We start from the raw sequence: 17731 nt of genomic DNA on the forward strand, positions 1-17731 counted from the left end.
GAATTTGCCACACTGCATTAGATCACCAGTTGGTCTAATCCAACATCCTGTTACCAGCAATAGCCAACTGCCAGTGCTTCAGAGGAGGTAAATGCCACCAACTGCCCCAAGAACAGTTACAGCCTTCTTCAGGCAAATGCCTGTGACCAACTGGTTCCAGTCTTTTCAGGCTCCAGGTTCTGAAGAAGGAGGTGAGACATTTTCTCCTTATTACATGTGTCAAAAAAAAGGAAGGTTGGGAGCTGCTACCATCAGAGCACCTCTCCCCAAGGCACAAAGCTTATGGTCTCAACCCAGGTAGTTTGGCACAACTTTCCTATTGTTCATTTTCCAGTTGCTTGAATGGAGATCAAAATAAATAATTCATTGAAACATTTCATTTTCAGTAATAGAAATTTTAAAGCATAAAAGCTGCCAAACTCCACCAGAAGGTCAAAGCATGCTTAGTTTGTGTGGCCCCATCTGATTAAATAATTAATTTCTTATCCAGTGGTTATGGATGTTGCTTTTACTCCACAGAAGAGTTTTGCTGTCACATAATTCTTAGTCCATCAATACACTCCATTCTGGCAGAGACACGGATGGGATTTGGTCAGACTTACTAGCACAGGGCTGGGGAAAAGGGCAGCCCATACATGGGGGCAGTGAGACAGCCCACATCACATTTTGCCCTGGTTCTTTTGGCAAACCTGCAGCAGTGGAAGCTGGCCCAGAGAGGACATGTTTTACAACAATATTTCTCATAGTGATGCAAATGCATACTGTTCTGCACGCCTTCATAGACCCCACAGGGACAGTGGCTGCCCTCCAGATCCAGATCTGCCACTGGATTAATCAAATAAAACAAACATATTTTTAATCCCAAACTTGAAATTTGTATCCTGCCATTCAAACTACCAAAAGCCTTTCACAACCTTGTGAAAACAAATGTTACTTCTTACCCTCCTGCACACATCTGCCCATTCCTTCCCTCCCATGATGGACTTCTGTAGTAGGTTGACTCTGGCTGGATTCCAGGCACCCACCAAACCGCTCTGTCACTCCCCTCTGCAGCTGGACAGGAGAGAGAAAATATAACAAAGGGTTCCTGAGTTGCAATAAGGACCAGGAGAGATCACTCATCAAATACCAGCATGGACAGAAACAGGACAGAATTAGAGATATTAACTGAATTTATTAGTAAAAAAAAATAGAGTAGGATGATAAGAATTAAAATAAAACCTTTGAAGCACCTTCCCTCCACCCCTTCCTCCTTCCTGAGCTCTACTTCCTCCCCCAGCAGCACAGGACGACGGAATGAGGGCTATGGTCAGTTCATCAGCCATGGCTTCTCACACTGCACAGGGAGGGGAATCCTTCCCCTGTTTCACTGTGGGTCCCTCCCACAGGATACAGTTCTCCATGAACTTCTCCAGCCTGAGTCCATCTCACGAACAACAGCTCTCTGTGAACTGCCACAACCTGGGTCCATCCCACAGACCACAGTCCTGCTCTAACTGCTGCAGTGTGGGTCACTCTTCCTCGGGGTGCAGGCCTTCAAGGACAGGCATTACCACCACTTCTAGCTGGTGTTTATCCTTGATCAGAGGCACATCCATCTGTGGAGCCACCAGGGATTGGCTCTGTTGAACATGAAGGAAGCTTCTAGCAGCTTCTCACAGCAGCCACCCCTGTGGCCCTCCCCACTGCTACCAAAGCTTGGCCAAGGAAACCCAATACAACTTCAAAAATTATTGAACCCTGTTCAGGTGCCACATACCTAACATGGCTCCAATTTCAAGGTAAATTCACTTCTGAGAGAAGCCATTGATAAAATATGATTTCTGATGGTAGTGCTCCACTAGAAAGGGTCTCACGACAGTCTAAGCACTATCAGAGGAGAAAAAACATAATCTAAGAGATAATGTTACTTCAGGCTGTCACACAATCTATCCTTGGCCAGGAGCCTTGGTAATGTCACCATGCTATGTGACCTCCTTCTCTCCAGCGCTGTGTGCCCAGCAGACAAAGAGGGAGTGCTGCACCTGCTCCATGCCATTTGTTCTCTCCTCCACATTGATGCCCAGCCAGCAAACCAAAAGACTAAGACAGCTTCATTCTAAGGATAGGCTGCTACAGACACCTTGAGCTCCCAGCTCAGTCATCAAAGACTTTTTGGGTTCAGAGAACTCTCTCACAAACCCTTTTTTCTCAGAGAGAGCTCTTAGTGCTAAGATGCAGGAGAGCTAGTCACATTTTTCTGTTTCCATCAACCCCCCACATCCAGATTCCAGTGGGAAAGCAGGTAGCTGGCATCACACCAGAGATGCCTTTTGTTTCTTGGAGCTGCCAGCATGCCAGGCCTCATTCTAGCAAACAGCATCTCCCAGTTGGGCATACATGACAGCCACACACACTCTTGTTCCTCCTTTACTTCTTGCTGGGAACACCTCTGTGACCTATTGGCAACTTGTTTGAAATGGGATTTGTGCAGGAGTAAATCAGTTTTTAAGTGCTGTCAAAATCCTCACAGCCCATTAGCCTCCTGTAGATTATACCTCTGTTGTTTTGCTTTCATTTTTTCCCCACTTCCTTCTGCACACATCTCCTGGCCTGCTAGCCCTCAGTTACACTTCCAGTATCATACACTGGAACCCATGCACATTTTTTTGTGTTTAGCAGGGCATTATTCATTATTAATACTCAGAGTAGATGTAAATAGAGCAGCTCATCTCCAAAAGACTATTAAAGCAACATGGGAAAAACAAGAATAAAAGAGTAATCTTGGCACACCATCCACCCTTTTGCCTTGTTAGGGCACTTGAGTTCACAGTCTGCTGATGAAGAACAGGTAAGGCTAAACCTGGCTATGAGCACCATCCTTGCCATGACATTTCCTTTCTTGGAGTACCACAAACATGCATTGCATTAAGAGATTTTTTTTTTATTTCTGTGACTTGAAATGCAGCATATAGTTGTGGAGCAGTCACCAGGGCTGTCATGCTGTCATGGGAGCAAGAAGCTCCAGCTCATACCCTGGAGTTTATAGGGATTTGGGTCTTGAAGCTGCACTACTTTCTTCTGTACATATAGGCCTGTACAAGAGAAGCTCAAAAAAAAAAAATCTCCTGGAAGCTACCCAGAGCTTTTCTCTCTGAGGGAAACAAATGAGGCCTTAATTAATTTTCTTTCAAATACAGCAAATTGACTTCTGCTCCAGTTGTGCTAGTTTCAAGCCACACAGCACAATGGTATTAATTCCACTTCACTTAAGGGCTAAATGTTCAGAGCAAGGAAAAGGGAGTTTCCTGTAGGTCTTGCTACAGTTGAAGTCAACAACCAAACCACCCTGATTTTCATAGGAGTTGTTTCTTCAGAGTCTGCATTTCTGAGGGTGACTGTGACATGTCCCCAGGTTAGCACAGCAAAATGCAGGATACATGAAAGGCACTGGCTGAGCAAATTGCCTGCTCCTTTGCATATTTTTAAAGGTCTGCCACATCCTGCCTCAAATTTCATTTTATAGGCTCAAAGATAGAAGCACTTCTAGTGCCCTGTCCTAAGGCTAGCTTACTGGTTCACTGATCATCCTAACTAGCCCTGCTGTCTCAAACTCAATTTAATCTTTTTTAACACCAGAATCTTGCCTCCAGGATTTCCCAACACTGGAATAATACACAGTGTTCTGCACAGGGTCTCCTCAGTACCTTGCAAAACAGTGGTGTCCTCCCTTGCTATCAGAGACACTTTGCCCAATAAACCAGAAGATCACATTTGCCTTCTTAGCATTTGCTTCCTTTGGGTACAATCAGCACCCATGCCATGTCCCAGGGAATGACACTCAAAACCCAGCTGAACAATTTGCCTGCACACAGTGCCACTGTACAGCAGCCATCCTGCACAGTTATCTCACTGTGGTGTTTTTCAGTGCCATGGACCTGTACTGGCACAATCTCACGAATCTCATCCCTACACTGTGCCAAAAAGCATGAGAGTTAAAAGAAAAAAAATTGTACAACAAAACCCAAATCACTGAGTACAGTGAGCCTGTTAGTTCAAGGAGAGAAACTGCAGGATCTGACCTATATACACATATATAGGAAGCACCAAGTCTACAAAACTGCTATGGTAAACTATCCATCATCCCACCCCCTTTAGTATGTTCAATGATACAGTAGCTGCATCACTGCTTATGTGCTACAGTAAAGAGGTAAAGGGGATCTAAGATGATGAAGGACAAAACCTCCTTCACCATAAAATCCTGTAAGCAATTTAAGTTACCTTCCAACCATCTTAAATTCCTCCCACTGCCAAGTTTATCTAATGTACTTGTTATTCAGCTTCATTATCACATTGACTATGCACTGCTTAGGGAAGGTGCTATTATTCCTCTTCACAGATGGAAGAGGGTGGTACAGATCCCATAGATACCAACTTACACCATTTGCTTAGTAAAAAAGTGACAAGCAAAGAACTGAACCTGTTCCTGTCTAACATCCATTGTTCTCAACCCTTCCTGCTTTCCAACAACTTCATGTTCCACGATTGCCCAAAAAGCAACCCAATTTACTCTCAACTTCTCCTCTGTCAACTCTGAAAATTAAATTATAAAGTCAGGCTTCTCTTGACTAATTCTTCACAATTAAGGGTAGCTGTAGAAGTCTTTCTATTACACAGTAGGTTTTTGTTATGGGACATTTGTTAACTTCTTGGATTCCCACCCGTTCTTTCCTCATGATTTTGCATTGTTTGGCTACATACAGACTCTGTACACCTCAAGAAAGCAGCAAATCTTAATTTTCTTTTCCTTATATAAAAATCAGCCCTTTTCAAGCTGCATACTAGAACTACTGTCTGCTTACTTTCATATTTTTGGAGACAACATCTGGCATAAAAAATTGATTGCAAATATGATCAGTTAGGAAGATTTTCTTCTAGCAGTCTTCCAGTTGGCTTTATTCCCAGAAATCAGCCCAATGGAAAAGAAAAATCTATTTGGCACTGTCTCCAGTTGCAATTACTCATTCTTCAGGTAGAACAGTTTCCCCCTTGGGGAGGTTTTGCTGACATGCGATTCACATGATGGGTTCTGAACTGCACTGGAACTGGTATGGCCTCTGGGGTTCTGGACAGGTGCTCTCTGATGCCTAAGGAATTCAGAATCCCTGCTCATGCTGTAAAAGATTAATAGAGGTTATCCCCTCCAAAATCTAAGCGTGTAACTATAGGTATAATTTGAGGAATTTAAATCTAATCTTATCATTATGGGTAGTAGGTTTCAGCTGCAGACATTCACCCATAATTAAACAGAATTATTCATAAGGGGCTTTGGCCAAAGTCATGGCAGCATTGGTGCTCAGGTCATTGTTAAACAGTGTTAAAACAGCAGGGGCAACTCAGGCTTGGGCTACTTCCTCTGGACCTAATGTGGGAGAGTGATGCAACCCTGCCCGTGTGTGTTCACTTTGCCTTCATGAGCAGGATATTTGTCCTCTAGCTCTCCTGAATTCAAGAGCAGGCATCACGGGTTTAACACCTCTCTGCCTTTCTCTTCAGGCCATAATAGAAACCAATGCAGGCTGAGTGCATTGGCCCCATATACATCCTTTGCACTCCATAAGCATGGGTTTACGGATAACAAAAAAAGGAAAGGTCCAGCTTCCAACTCCTGACCCCTCTCATGCTCCCTGCTGTGCCAGATGAGAGCAGAAGGAAACAGCAAATCTCTTCCTGCTGGCTGCCAGCTCCTTGGCATAGCACCATCAGGCAAGACCAAGTACAATCTAGGAATGGAAAAGCAGCTCATTTTTAAATTGGAACATTAAATACTATATCCTAGAATACTGTGTTCTGATGTGGCTTCCAATAGGCCAAGGAGGAGTGATGTGACATTTTTTCAGTTCTAAAAATACCTAACTGATAAAATCCAAGCAGTGGTGAAGGTAAAAATCATACCAAAAGAGAAATAATTTTACTGTTCAGCTAATGAACACCTCAGATTAGTTTAAACAAAAATAATTTAAAATCTCCAGTCTTAATCTGACAGTTTGTTCTGTTTGATTACACTTTGCATTTTACTTCCCTGGAAGAGCATCACCAGCAATGTCACATTTCCCACTGTTCTTCAATAGCTTCATGTTGTGATTCCCAGGCTGTGCTAGAATAAATAGCGCAGCTTGGAAACTGAAGCAGCATGCAAGAGTGATCATTTGCTCAAAACCAACAGTTTTCAAGTAAATGAATGGGATGTAATTGCATTCAGCTTCAGCTTGAAAATGTAACCAAGTAGCATTAGGATATAGCCTTCCTGTTGAGTTTACATTCAATGGCCCTTGCTTATTAGAGCCTATTCTGGGTCACTGCGCTACTTGGATATGGAGAGTAGCCCGTGCACACAGTAGGTTGTAGTCCTGCATGGATCACTCCAGTGGTGTATTCTGACCTCTCATAACAAAGACATCTTCATACTCATTTCAGCTATTTGTTTACCTCATCTGAAGTTTGCTCTATGACCTTGGGGCCAAATCCTCCATGATTCACTGTGTGCAAGGGCTCCATAACTCCCTCATGACCCATGAGTTCCCTAAAGAAGCCAAGCCTGACCAGAAGAACTGCGTGCATTAGGTTCAACATACACATCTGAGGTTTGGTTTCTGCCAATATACGCCAACATCCTAATTGCTCCAGAAATAACCACTGACAACAGAATATCTTGAAAGCCAAATAAAATCTACCCTAATACCTATACTTGTTTCCATGGAAATATGCAGTGACAAGGTTTTTTCCCCTCATTTTCTCTGCCAGACTACCATAGTTTTGTTCAAACAGTCCTGGTAGCTGACTAGGTTTATCCAAATACAAAACTACTGCAGATGTGCCAAACTTGCACAAAGCCAAATAGAGAGCTGTTCAGCATGACCCCAAGAAAGCATCCATGCAGCAAGACTGCTGCCAGTCCTCAACACAGAGACAGACAATTCTCTGCAGATTCCTTCAGCCAGGGACCAACAAAATCTTTTCATTACTGAGGACTGACTGGTTTCAGTGAGACAGCAAACAGCACACACCATGGTGTTTCCCAGCAAGATGAACAGAAATAACAACTCACCATCAGCACACTGGCCTCAGACTCCAGCTTTATATTAGAGTGAAAGCTATAGTATTTGCAATGCAAGTCTGTCCCCAGCAGCTGCCAAACATTTTGCTTCTGGCAGTAGCCCTCTGCATCACCCCCCACCATATGTCACCATTCCCAGCTACTTCCTCACGCCCCATCTCTTCTCTGCTTCCCTGCTCTGGGCAGCTGCCCCAGCCAGAAGCTCCATTTCCCTAGGGACCCCAGTGAGGGTCAGCCACAGATGTCAACATTAGGCAAAGCCTCTGGACTGTGAGCTGTGGGGATGGTGCCTCAGCTTTGGGCAGTTACTTTGAAGTCTCTCAGGATGCTGTGCACTCACCACACCAGAACAGCCTGACAGGGGGCAACAGAGGAGGGATGCCTTGCCACGTCTCTCAGCAGGCAGTCTGTGATGGCAGGAGGAAAGCAAATGCCCATCCTGCCATCCATGCAGGAAGGTAAAGGCAAGCTGTGCCAGGACTGCAGGCAGAGCAGAAGCACAGAGCGACAAAAACAAAGGCAAAGTGTGGGAAATATAAAAAAGGAACCAACACTGAAATCTCACACAGGACTTTGGCTTGTGTCAGGTTGTTACACAGATGTTGTGGCATGCTGGGCTTTGGACCTTGGCTATCAGGCTAGCCCAGTGTATAAAGTCAAATGGGACTTTATGTTCAGCATTATTACTGAGCAGGCTGTAAAATCACTCAGGTGGATGAGCTGCAGGACTGTAAACAAAGGATTATGGCATGTGACAAGTGGCTGTTCAGAGGGAAGGAACCAAGGATACCATGGTGCTGGGGATCAGTAAAACATTAGACTGAGTGCCTCATTAAAGTTTTAAATTAGTGCTTAAACCATCCAGCTGACAAAAGAAGGTTGGGCTGGAGAGGCACTGGTGTGTTCTGGAAGAGGGGCAGGAGCTGCAGCTGGGCAGGGAAGGGACATATTTGGGCAGATACTTGGTGCCTGTGTCCCAGCAGCAGCTAGGAAGAGAAGGGCAATATGCCTGGGAGATGCTAGCAAAAATTGTGTCAGAGGCCTCCCTATTCTCCTCTCCCCAAGGCTGTCACTTTCCCCTTATCCACAGGGCTTAGAAGGTGCAGGAATATTCTGGTGCAAAACCAGGAAGAGTCTAAGGAAGAGGGAAATAGGCTGAGAGTTCAGGTAGCTACACAGTAGGTCAGGGTTGTCCCAACAACAGTATAAAAAGCCTGAGACAGAGAGTAGAAATTGCAAACTAGATGAAGATAGGATTCAACCTGGAAAACAAAGGCTATTTAGCAAGGATGAAATAATTCACCAACTAACATTCCTCTTGGCAGAGGAGGGAAGAGTTCTGTAAAGTGAAACTATATTGATCTAGCCTTAGGAGAGCTAGAAAATTAGAGAAGGGGACACAAAGAAATTAGCTAGACAGGAGGAAGGCAACACACCAGCACCAGGAATGTGCACAGAGCTACCCTGCCAGGCAACACAAAGCTGAGTGCTGGGCAGGAACCCACTGCTCAGTTCAGGGCTGTGGCTACCATGAGAATCTGACATACTGGGAGGAGACAGAAGGTGATAGCTCCCTGTGCAACCGTGGGGGGCTGGATTTGTGATGACAGTATGTGTTCTTGTCTCTGAGGGGACATAGAAACAGTTTACAAACATTTGTAAGGCATACACCCAAGCAGGAGGGGAGTGCAAATTACTTAGAGAAGACAAAACAAAGAGAGGGAAAACAAAGAGAGGAAAATACTGAAGCTGAAGGTTACTCAAAAGCTTTTACCAAGAGCTGTAGTAGGTTGTGAAATAGCTCTCATGAAGAGAGCAGGGAAGAACCCAGGTTTGGGCAGTTTTAAAGTTAGATGGGAAGAAAGTAAATAGTACATGAGCAATGGAATCTTCTGGAATGGAACCAGAAGAATTTGTTGAAGTGATACAAAAATTTCCACCCACTCAATCTGTAGTTCCAGTTTTCCACTGCCCCACATCTCTTGCTATCATTAGTAGTGATGCAAAATTAGAAATGTTTATTAAAGCATAACGTTATAGTACTGCTCCACCTGAGCACATAGATTTCTAGACATATCTAGTCAACAGAGAATTAGGCTTTATAAGTGTGTCTGGGAAAATGACTCACGAGCAGCGATCCACTTCAACTCCTCCAATGATCTCCTCCTTCCCCACCCCAAAACTCCTTTAGTCTTGACGAGATAGGGATATGACTCTGTGTTTGGATAGTGTGTGTTAATGTCTCCTAAAGTCACATCCAGCTGCTTCTAAAAATCTCCTGATAAATCCCTTTTTAATTGCATTTGGGAGACCACTTACAGATCTCCCAAAGATACACATGGAAACCTGAAAAGATCAAGGCCCAAATACAGTCCTGATGAAGGCTGAAATAGCAACATGCCAAAAGCTTGGAGGAGCCTACACCTTATCTGGCATATGCACTTAGCAGCTTAATACTGCCCATGAGGAGGGAACACAGCTATGGCTTGACAGCTACAGTGCCACAGCAGGTATTGATGGTTAGCTCCATCAGCCAGAAGGCTGGGCTCTTCACATGGCAGAGCTGTTCCCTGGCCTGAGGATTTTTCATGTGACTAATAACCAAGCTTTATAACTGCCCCCTGCAGACCATCATGATGATGAATGAATGAGATCAGATCAGTCAATATGGCTTATTGGTGGAGTTTGCTCACTTGCTGTGGATGCATCATTACCCTGTGCATTCATCAGCACAGTCTTTGCCTGTACAATATGAAATGACAACCAACCTTCTGCTCATCAGCTTTCTGCTAAGAACTCCCAAGCCTTTTTGGGTCCTTCTTTTGCTCTGTATCCTTGTCCTGGGCCATCCTGGAAAGTTGTTTGGGAAGTACCATATCCTTCCTTATTAAAGCAAAGCATATTAAGGCGCACCTGTAGAAGTTAAATGAGAAATTGCTGAAAAACATTGACTTCATAACACAGTGATTAATGGTGCATTTACTACTCCTGTCCTCTGCCTGAAAAAATCAAGAGTTGCTCCACTAAGTGGCACAGATGCTCTGCAGCTCCACAAGCAGCAGTGATCCTCTTTTGGCTGAATGGTATTTCCAGAGCAAAGCATTTCTCAACTCCACTGAGGCTGTTGAGCCCAGGATTCCTGTAGAAACCAGGGATATTTCAAAGTAACTGCAAGCACCACATTCAAACTGGGTACTCAAAAAGGTGTACTGTACAGCCCGACACATCTTTGCATCAAGCAATAGCTTACACCAGCACAAAAGGGAATAAGGTTTCATGGCTGGAAACTGCTTTGAACTGAAATCTGAGAGCTTTGCCATTCCTTTCCAGCCCTGGCGTGAATTCCCTAGGCAGCCCAAGGCAGGCATCTTCATCTCCCTGGGGCTCAGTTTGCCATCTGTAAAACTGGGTTAGCATCTCCTGCTCCTTCTTACACCCTTTTTATCCTTGTCTATATTAACGGTAAATACAGATGGGCTTGTTTGTGTGCAGGTACAATGCAAAACAGGGGGCACGACCGTGAAAGTGCCGCTCATTTAGGGACAGTCTGCAGGGAAAGACGCGAGCTCGGAGGGGCAGGTGCAGGGCAGGACGCACGGATTAAGGGATGCGCACACAGGGAGTGGGGATGCCTGCAGGGAAGGACACTCTCCTGGCGGGCCGGGCGCTTACCCACCACCCGAGCCAGCCCCGCGCCGCGCTCTCCGCAGCAGCGCCGGGCCCGGCCCCTCGCGGCGGGGAGGCGGGGGCGGGTCCCCGCCCGGCCGCAGCGCTGCCCCCGGCCCGGCGGCGCGGCGGGACTGCGGGGCGGGCTCCCCCCGCTCCCGCCTCCGCCCGCCCCCCGCGCGGGGCTGCAGCGGGCAGCGCGGGGCGCCGCAGCCTGCGGGCGGCCGCCGTGCCCGCCGCCGCCGTGCCCGCCCCGCAGGTGGGGGCGCCGCGCGGGGCCCGGGGTGCCATGGACGAGCCGCCGCCGCCGCCCGCCTGATCCCCGAGGCCGCCGGCACCGAGACAAAGAGCGGGGCTGCGGCCGCGCCCGCCCGGTGAGTGCCGCGGGGAACCGGGGCGGGCGGGGGGCTCCGTCTTGCGCCGCGGCCCGGGAGTAGGTCTCGGTCCCGCTGCCAGCCCTGTCTGACACCCCCGGCCCGGGAGTAGGTCTCGGTCCCGCTGCCAGCCCTGCCTGACACCCCCGGGCACCCCTTTCTCCGATCACCCATTCACGCGCGGACACTCTCGTCCGCCAGTCCGCCAAGCCCAGCGCACCTACAGCATCCTCAGAGCCTGACTACCCTCAGCCCAGACTGCCCTCCCGGCCCAGACGCACCCCGTGCACCTCCCAGCATCCCCGTTCCTTGCCGAACGATTCTGTGCCCACTGCCCGAACCTGCCAGAGGACCCTGAACGACCCCCGTCACCCCAAACGCCCCCGCACTCACAACCCGCGCATCCCGAAGACTCCCGCACCACGCCCCTGTGCCCGACCGCCCAAACACGGCTCTCCGCCCCGGGCACCCCCGCCCCCGGACATTGCCCCTCGGTGCCCAACACCGGCCTGCGACCTGCCCCTTTCCTGCACAAACGCAGCCCAGCCCAGGCACCCCCGGTACGCACCTCGCCGCCCCCTCCCAGCCGCTCCTCGCCTCTGCCCCGGGGACACAAAGGGGTCTGTGCGCCCGCTGCCCGCCCGCTCACCCGCCGCCGCTCTCTGCCCCGCAGGCCGAGCCATGGTGGAGCCGCCGGCCGAGCCTCCCCCGCAGCCCTGCCCGGCGCCCGGGGGGGCGGCGGGGGGAGAGCCGGCCCGTCCTGGAGAGCAGTCGCCGCTGCTGCACCTGGACCTGTACAACTTCGACTGCGCGGCGGCGGAGGGCAGCCGGTACGTGCTGACCAGCCCGCGGTCGCTGGAGGCCTGCGCCCGCTGCGCCGTGCGGCCCGTGGAGCTGCTACCGCGGGCGCTGGGGGACCTGCTGAGAGAGGCGCCCGGGCGCTCCATGCGGGTGGCCGCCGGCCTCTACGAGGCCTACGAGCGGGAGCGCCGCCGCAAGCTGCAGCAGTGCCGGGAGGAGCGGGAGAGGATTATCCGGGAGGAGAAGAGGCGGATCCTCGGGCCCCTCGGCAGCCTGCCGCCTTCGCCCGCCGCCCGTGTCTCCTCCCGGGCTGCGGCCGCAGCTGCCGGCGGGCCCCGGACCCATGGCGGGGGGAAGGCCAGGGCATCGAGGGGTGCCAAGGGCAAGAGCCACTCCCTGGACTCCTTGCAGAAGCGCCGCGAGGGTAGCTGGGGCAAGACCTCCTCTGAGTCGGGCGCTTCGTCGTCCTACAGCGGGGAGAGCCTGCGGGAGCGCGGGGGCAAGGTGTGCGGCCGGGGTCGGGGGGTAGCCGCCGCCAATGGGACTCTGCTGGGGCGCAGCTTCAGCCTGGGCGACCTCAGCCACTCACCACAGACTGCCCAGAGAGTCGAGAGGATCGTCAGGGAGGTGAAGAGGAAGAAGGGTCTCTCAGAGGTGCCAGAGAGGGACAAGAAGATCGCGGCACTGATGATCGCCAAGCACCAGGAGGCCAACCTCCTGCGGGAGCAGCGGCAGGCAGCTCACCTGCAGTGGGACAGCCAGCGGCGCCTGGCTGAGCAGCGGAAGGAGCAGGAGGAGAAGGAGAAGCAAAAGGCCCTCCTGCAGGGTCAGCGGATGTGGGAGAGCCAGGTGGAGAAGCGGAGAGGGAGACGGAACCAGGAGCAGGAGGAAGCTGCCCTGATGAAGCAGAAGCAGCTCCTGGTATGCGAGGAGAGGTGGCGGGAGCAAGCGGAGAAGCAGGAGCGGCTGCGGAGGGAGAGGCTGGAGAGGGCCATCAAGGAGGACAAGCAGAAAAAACTCCATCAGGAGCTCAACCTGAAGGCAAAGGAAGAGGTCAAGAAGGAGCACCAGGAACGAGAGGAGCAGCTCCTGCAAGAGAAGCTGTCCACAGCTGCTCAGAAGAGGCTGAAAAAGGAGGTGCAGCTGCAGAAGGAAAAGAGACTGTTCAACCAAGCAGAGAAGCTGAAGCATGAGGCCTTGCTCAAGGAACTGGCCAAGCAGGAGGCAGAAGAGAAGGAAATGCTGAAGGCATCCCTGAAGATGAGTTTGACAAAGGCTCAGGAGAACTACGAGCAGCTTGTGGAGAAGAGGAACCAGGAGCTGAGGGAGAAGGCCAGGCGTGAGGACATGCAGATCCAGAGAGCTAAACTGGCAGCAGAGAAGAAGGAAAGAGAACAGAAGGAGCACTTGGAAGCACTGGCTAGAGAGACAGAGAGAAAGCTCCAGCATGCTGCCCAGGTGGCCGAAGAGGCTGTCCAAGAAAAAGCCCGCAAAGTGGTCTTGAGCCGTCTGGAAAAGGAAAAAGTGCAGAAGATGAACAAGCAAAAGGTGGAACAGTACGAGGACTTACGGCGCAGGGAAATTCTCCTCTCTATAGAGAGGAAGCTGGAGAGAAGTGAGCAGATCTTCAAGGAGAAGAAGACTGTCTTAGAAAATGCCAGGTCTGTTGCTCGAGCATCCTTCCATGTCCGGGAAAAGGTGCGGGAGGAGACAAACATGCGCACCTTTGACAAGATGGCCTTCGAAGCAGAACTGCATGCTCAACTTAGTAAGAAATGAAAGATCTTGTCATGGATGAGTGAGGATGCACTGCTGGTTGTCCATCATAATGTGACAGAAAGCTCCTCGGCATGAGCATTTAAAAAACAACGAAAAGCAACATCCACCCTAATTTCGTATTTTGGGGGAGCAGGGTACCGCACAAAAATGTGGCAGCTATTTCACATCCTGTTTTAAATACATTTTGCATTCTGGGTGTGTTTTAAAGACTGACCTCGTCATCTTTACAGAGGGGAAGCAAGTTTTTCTCTCCTCCACCCCACAAGCACATGCATTGTTTTTTCAGAGAGGGCTGCAAAATCTGCTTGAAGCCTCTGAGTTACTGATTGATTGTTTACAGAGATGACTACAGCTGCACTCTCCAGCGGGAAATGCAAACAGAGGTTGCTGACTACTAGAGCCTGCTGAATAAAAACCAAAACCACCCCAGCTGATTCTGCCTGGAGTGACAGGCAGTTTGGTTTAAGTTACGGGACTGCATTTTCAAAGCTGCTGCAATCCCATGCTGAAGATGAGGAAGGCTGGAGTACAGAATGCCATATACCTGGGTGCCCCTTGGCTGGTGCCAGTACCAAGCTAGGGAAAGCACAGATCAAGGCCATGTAAGTAGACATGATGATCAGAGCTGGGCAGAAGCTGTCTGAAAGTGCTTGCAAACACAATTTCTTTTTTGCTGTTACCCCTCCCAAGGTATCCTCACCCCTCCTCCTCCTTTTGAAGTTTCTCTTACAAACATCCATAGAATTCCTTCTTTTCTTTTAGAGGAGGGAGAAAAGGAGAGAAATTTGTGGATAGTCCACAAACTGACAAGCACCCACACAAGCCATTTGTTCATTAAGATATAAAAATGAATGAACCTGTGGAATCTGGACTTTTGGGGAAACACAGAGGTCACTTGTAAATGGAAATCACCACCCTTAGGAATTCTCAAAACTCAAGAAGATCCTCAGCCACCTTATCCAATTTGCCCTATCTGGAGTGGGAGGTTGGACCAGATGTTCTCCAGAGTTCCAGCCTTATAGTTCTCATGAGCTGCATACAATGACACGTTCGCCCAGCTCTTATCAGTGTCTACTGAGCAGGGCAGCATTTCTCTGCCACTGGTGCTAAGAGTTGTATTCTTATATAGAGCACAAGAAAGAGTAGATGCACAAAATAAGGTACATTACAGATTCTCTTAGATGAGGATCATGTCTTTTTTATCAGAGCTAACTCAATACTATTTAGGGGGAACTAAGTTCTTCTGCAATTAAATGCACCAGAAATGTGAAAAACCTACCTGTGCCCTGTGTACAGCATTCAAGTACAACAGCATTCTGCTCCAGGTTTCCACATGTACTCTTTGTTGAGTTGGAGTTGTAAGCACACATCTGAAGCAGGCACTTTGGTTTGGTTTTTTCTGGCTCCGGGCAGTATCAGCTCTCGTTCCACCATCTGTGACGCCAGATTGGGTTGCTCTGGTGATAGCAGTCAGACCTGGAGCATGGAGGAGAAGCACCAAGAAGAGACAAGATCTCGTTTCTTTGCGGATGTCTCTGACATAGAACATAGTAGAAGAGACAGCCAGGAGAGGGTTGACATATGGCACAGACATGCAGTCTAGCATGCATTGATTGCTTACCAGAATTTCCAAGGAGGTAACAGCGGGTCAGAGCCCTCCTAGAAGGCTTTAAAGAAATTATTAAATGAACACTAACAATAGACCAAATACACTGATGCCCTGCAAGGTTAGAGACATTACACAGCGTTGAAAATTAAGACATAGGTATTTTTTTTTATTTTTATAAGATTTGATCTTTGAATCAAAGTATGATTGGTGGTGTTAAGGGCAGGCAGCATGAAAGTAGTAATTAGGGCACCTGAGCAGTGTTTGCTCTGTCAGTCATTGGCTCACTGTGTAATGCCAGGCAAGTCCTCAGAGGCTGGACCTGCTCCTGTTGATATAAACGGAAGCAGAGTTGGGCTCCTGGGACTCACAGGAAATAGTAAGACTCTGATTGGCAAAGCACTTCAAAGACTTTGGACAAATGTTGCTTATAAAATACAAAGTAATATTTATTTATGTATGTATTTATTTATTTATTTATTTGAGTGGTTATTAAAGTAAAACATCCCTCAGTGAAAAGCATTAACACCCAAATCTGGTAACTGTGGAAAGGACAGCTGCATTAGTGTTTCCAGCAGGGAGGCTATCCCCTTATCCTCATCCTCAAGGCAGCAATTAGAACAGTGAAACAAATCCTGTTCTAACACTGGACAAGGTCCTGAGAAAACACAGACTTCACATGTTGTCCGTGCCTCAGTGATTTGTGTGTGCCCTCGTATCTGCAAAGACCTAGAAAAGAGATAGTCAGTGGCTCAAATCCAGCCACTGCAAAACTGCCCTTGCTCCCTCACAGCACTAGAGTTGGGATAAAACCTGCAGTGACTCCAGCATAGCCAATGTTTCATCTGATTTGTAGCCTTTGGGGCTGGAGAGAAAGCCTGCCAGCACATATATGAAGGGTTTTGCTTCCTGTGTCATTGCACTGGGGTTGAAATTCACTGCTTGGTTAATTTAGCAGAGGGACAAGGGGGAGAGATGGGAAACAGTGGAAAGAAGGCAAATGGTGATGGGTGAATGAGCAGGCAGCCTCTAGCTGGAGGAGCATGTTTTCCCTAAAGCTCTACTGCAATCTACCTGAAGACTGTCCAAACCTCCCTCTGACAAGGGCATTTCCAGACGGAGAACATTCTGCAGCCCAGGAGACATGTCTTGGCCACTGACTGTAATTACACCTGGGGTCCATCTCTTGCTGCTGACTGAATTTGACACCTTGGGGCTACAGCTGAACTAATCAACACAAACCTACATGAAGGTAATTGGATTGGCAAACTAGTGTTCCTCTACTGTGCAGTGTACAGCTCAAGTTTTGAATGTGCAATCTGAGAAAAAATATTTTTTTTTCAAAAGACACTGATCTGTGTATGGATATTTTTTATTTCTGTAGTGGTTTAAGTCCTAAGTCCATGAAATTCAGTGAATTTTATGAGTTTAAAATTGCAGCATGGAAAATTTAAGTCAGCAGTTTGGATGGAGGCATGAGGTATTTCTCAGGTCTGCTTATGCTTTTGTTTATTTGAGAAGGAATTCTACTGCTGGATTTCTGTAGGAACAGAAGTTAAACCATGGGTCACATGTAAAAAGTATGGCCCTTTTAGATGGGGCTTATTTGGTGTTTTTGCAATTGAGCTGTAGGTTAGGGAGAACTAAAAAAGCAATCAACATGGAGGAGAAGCACTGACTAAAGAGCAGTTTCTTTTGGCTGACCTCTGGAGGAATTTTGGAACACAATGGAACACATTTTGCATGTTTAGAAATTCTTGTTTATGTGGATTGTCTAGGCTTTAATGGCATCTGGGCTGAAACTGGAGCCCTTCAGTGCCAGAGAGAGTGCCAACAATCTTACCTGTGTGCTTCCTCTTCACATAAAATTCATCACTAAATCTCATTCTCTCTGTGAAGGCTGAATTTGGCAGATAGGTCTAAAAGCTATTAGGAGGAGCAGCTGCACCACCATTGGTTAATATTTTGCAAGGTAAATTGTAAGCCAGTTTATATTAAGTTCTTTCTCCACATGCGTAAGAGGATTCGATTTCTCACCTTGGTTATCTGTTTTCCTCTTAGGATGCTGTGGAGCTGCAGACTCATTCTTTGCTAAAATTTCTCCTGATGCCAGGGGAATTCTGTTTGCTAAGAAAATGCTGAATATGCAGTGCTCACAGGTTTGCTAGGGGACTTAGTTAAAGACATCTACATGTCTTTATTAAGCCAAGGCCAGACAGGGAGGTGTGGGAAACAGTATTTGCAATACATAGCCTGGCTTGTTATATTTTACCTGAGGATGGCTTCTCATTGCCGCAGTTGTTGCATCAAAGAAAGACTTCCTTTCAGCTGTGGGCGTTCTTCTGCAGGTAAAGACAAAAATGTAGTAGTTGAAATGCCATTTCAAACATGAGGTTTTCTTGGTTTGGG

At 48.1% G+C, this 17731-nt stretch overlaps 2 protein-coding genes across 2 annotated transcripts in view; one reads left to right on the forward strand and one right to left on the reverse strand.

Moving 5' to 3' along the window:
* The window catches only part of SUSD6 (sushi domain containing 6), a 93222-nt gene extending 81370 nt beyond the window's left edge, over nt 1-11852 (reverse strand). The window contains exons 1-3 of the mRNA XM_036384761.2: nt 11786-11852; nt 9865-10009; nt 942-1053 (exon numbers count right to left, since the gene is read on the reverse strand). The gene's annotated coding sequence lies outside the window, so the exon portion shown is untranslated. The remainder of the gene's footprint in view (nt 1-941; nt 1054-9864; nt 10010-11785) is intronic.
* Nucleotides 11007-16670, forward strand: CCDC177 (coiled-coil domain containing 177). Its single transcript, XM_036384760.2, has 2 exons — nt 11007-11136; nt 11810-16670. Exon 2 carries the CDS (start codon nt 11818-11820, stop codon nt 13714-13716), a length of 1899 nt encoding a protein of 632 aa, XP_036240653.1. The 5' UTR covers nt 11007-11136; nt 11810-11817; the 3' UTR covers nt 13717-16670.
* Nucleotides 16671-17731: the final 1061 nt, after the last annotated feature.

This window comes from Molothrus ater, chromosome 6, assembly GCF_012460135.2.
Source record: "Molothrus ater isolate BHLD 08-10-18 breed brown headed cowbird chromosome 6, BPBGC_Mater_1.1, whole genome shotgun sequence".
Lineage (NCBI taxonomy): Eukaryota > Metazoa > Chordata > Aves > Passeriformes > Icteridae > Molothrus > Molothrus ater.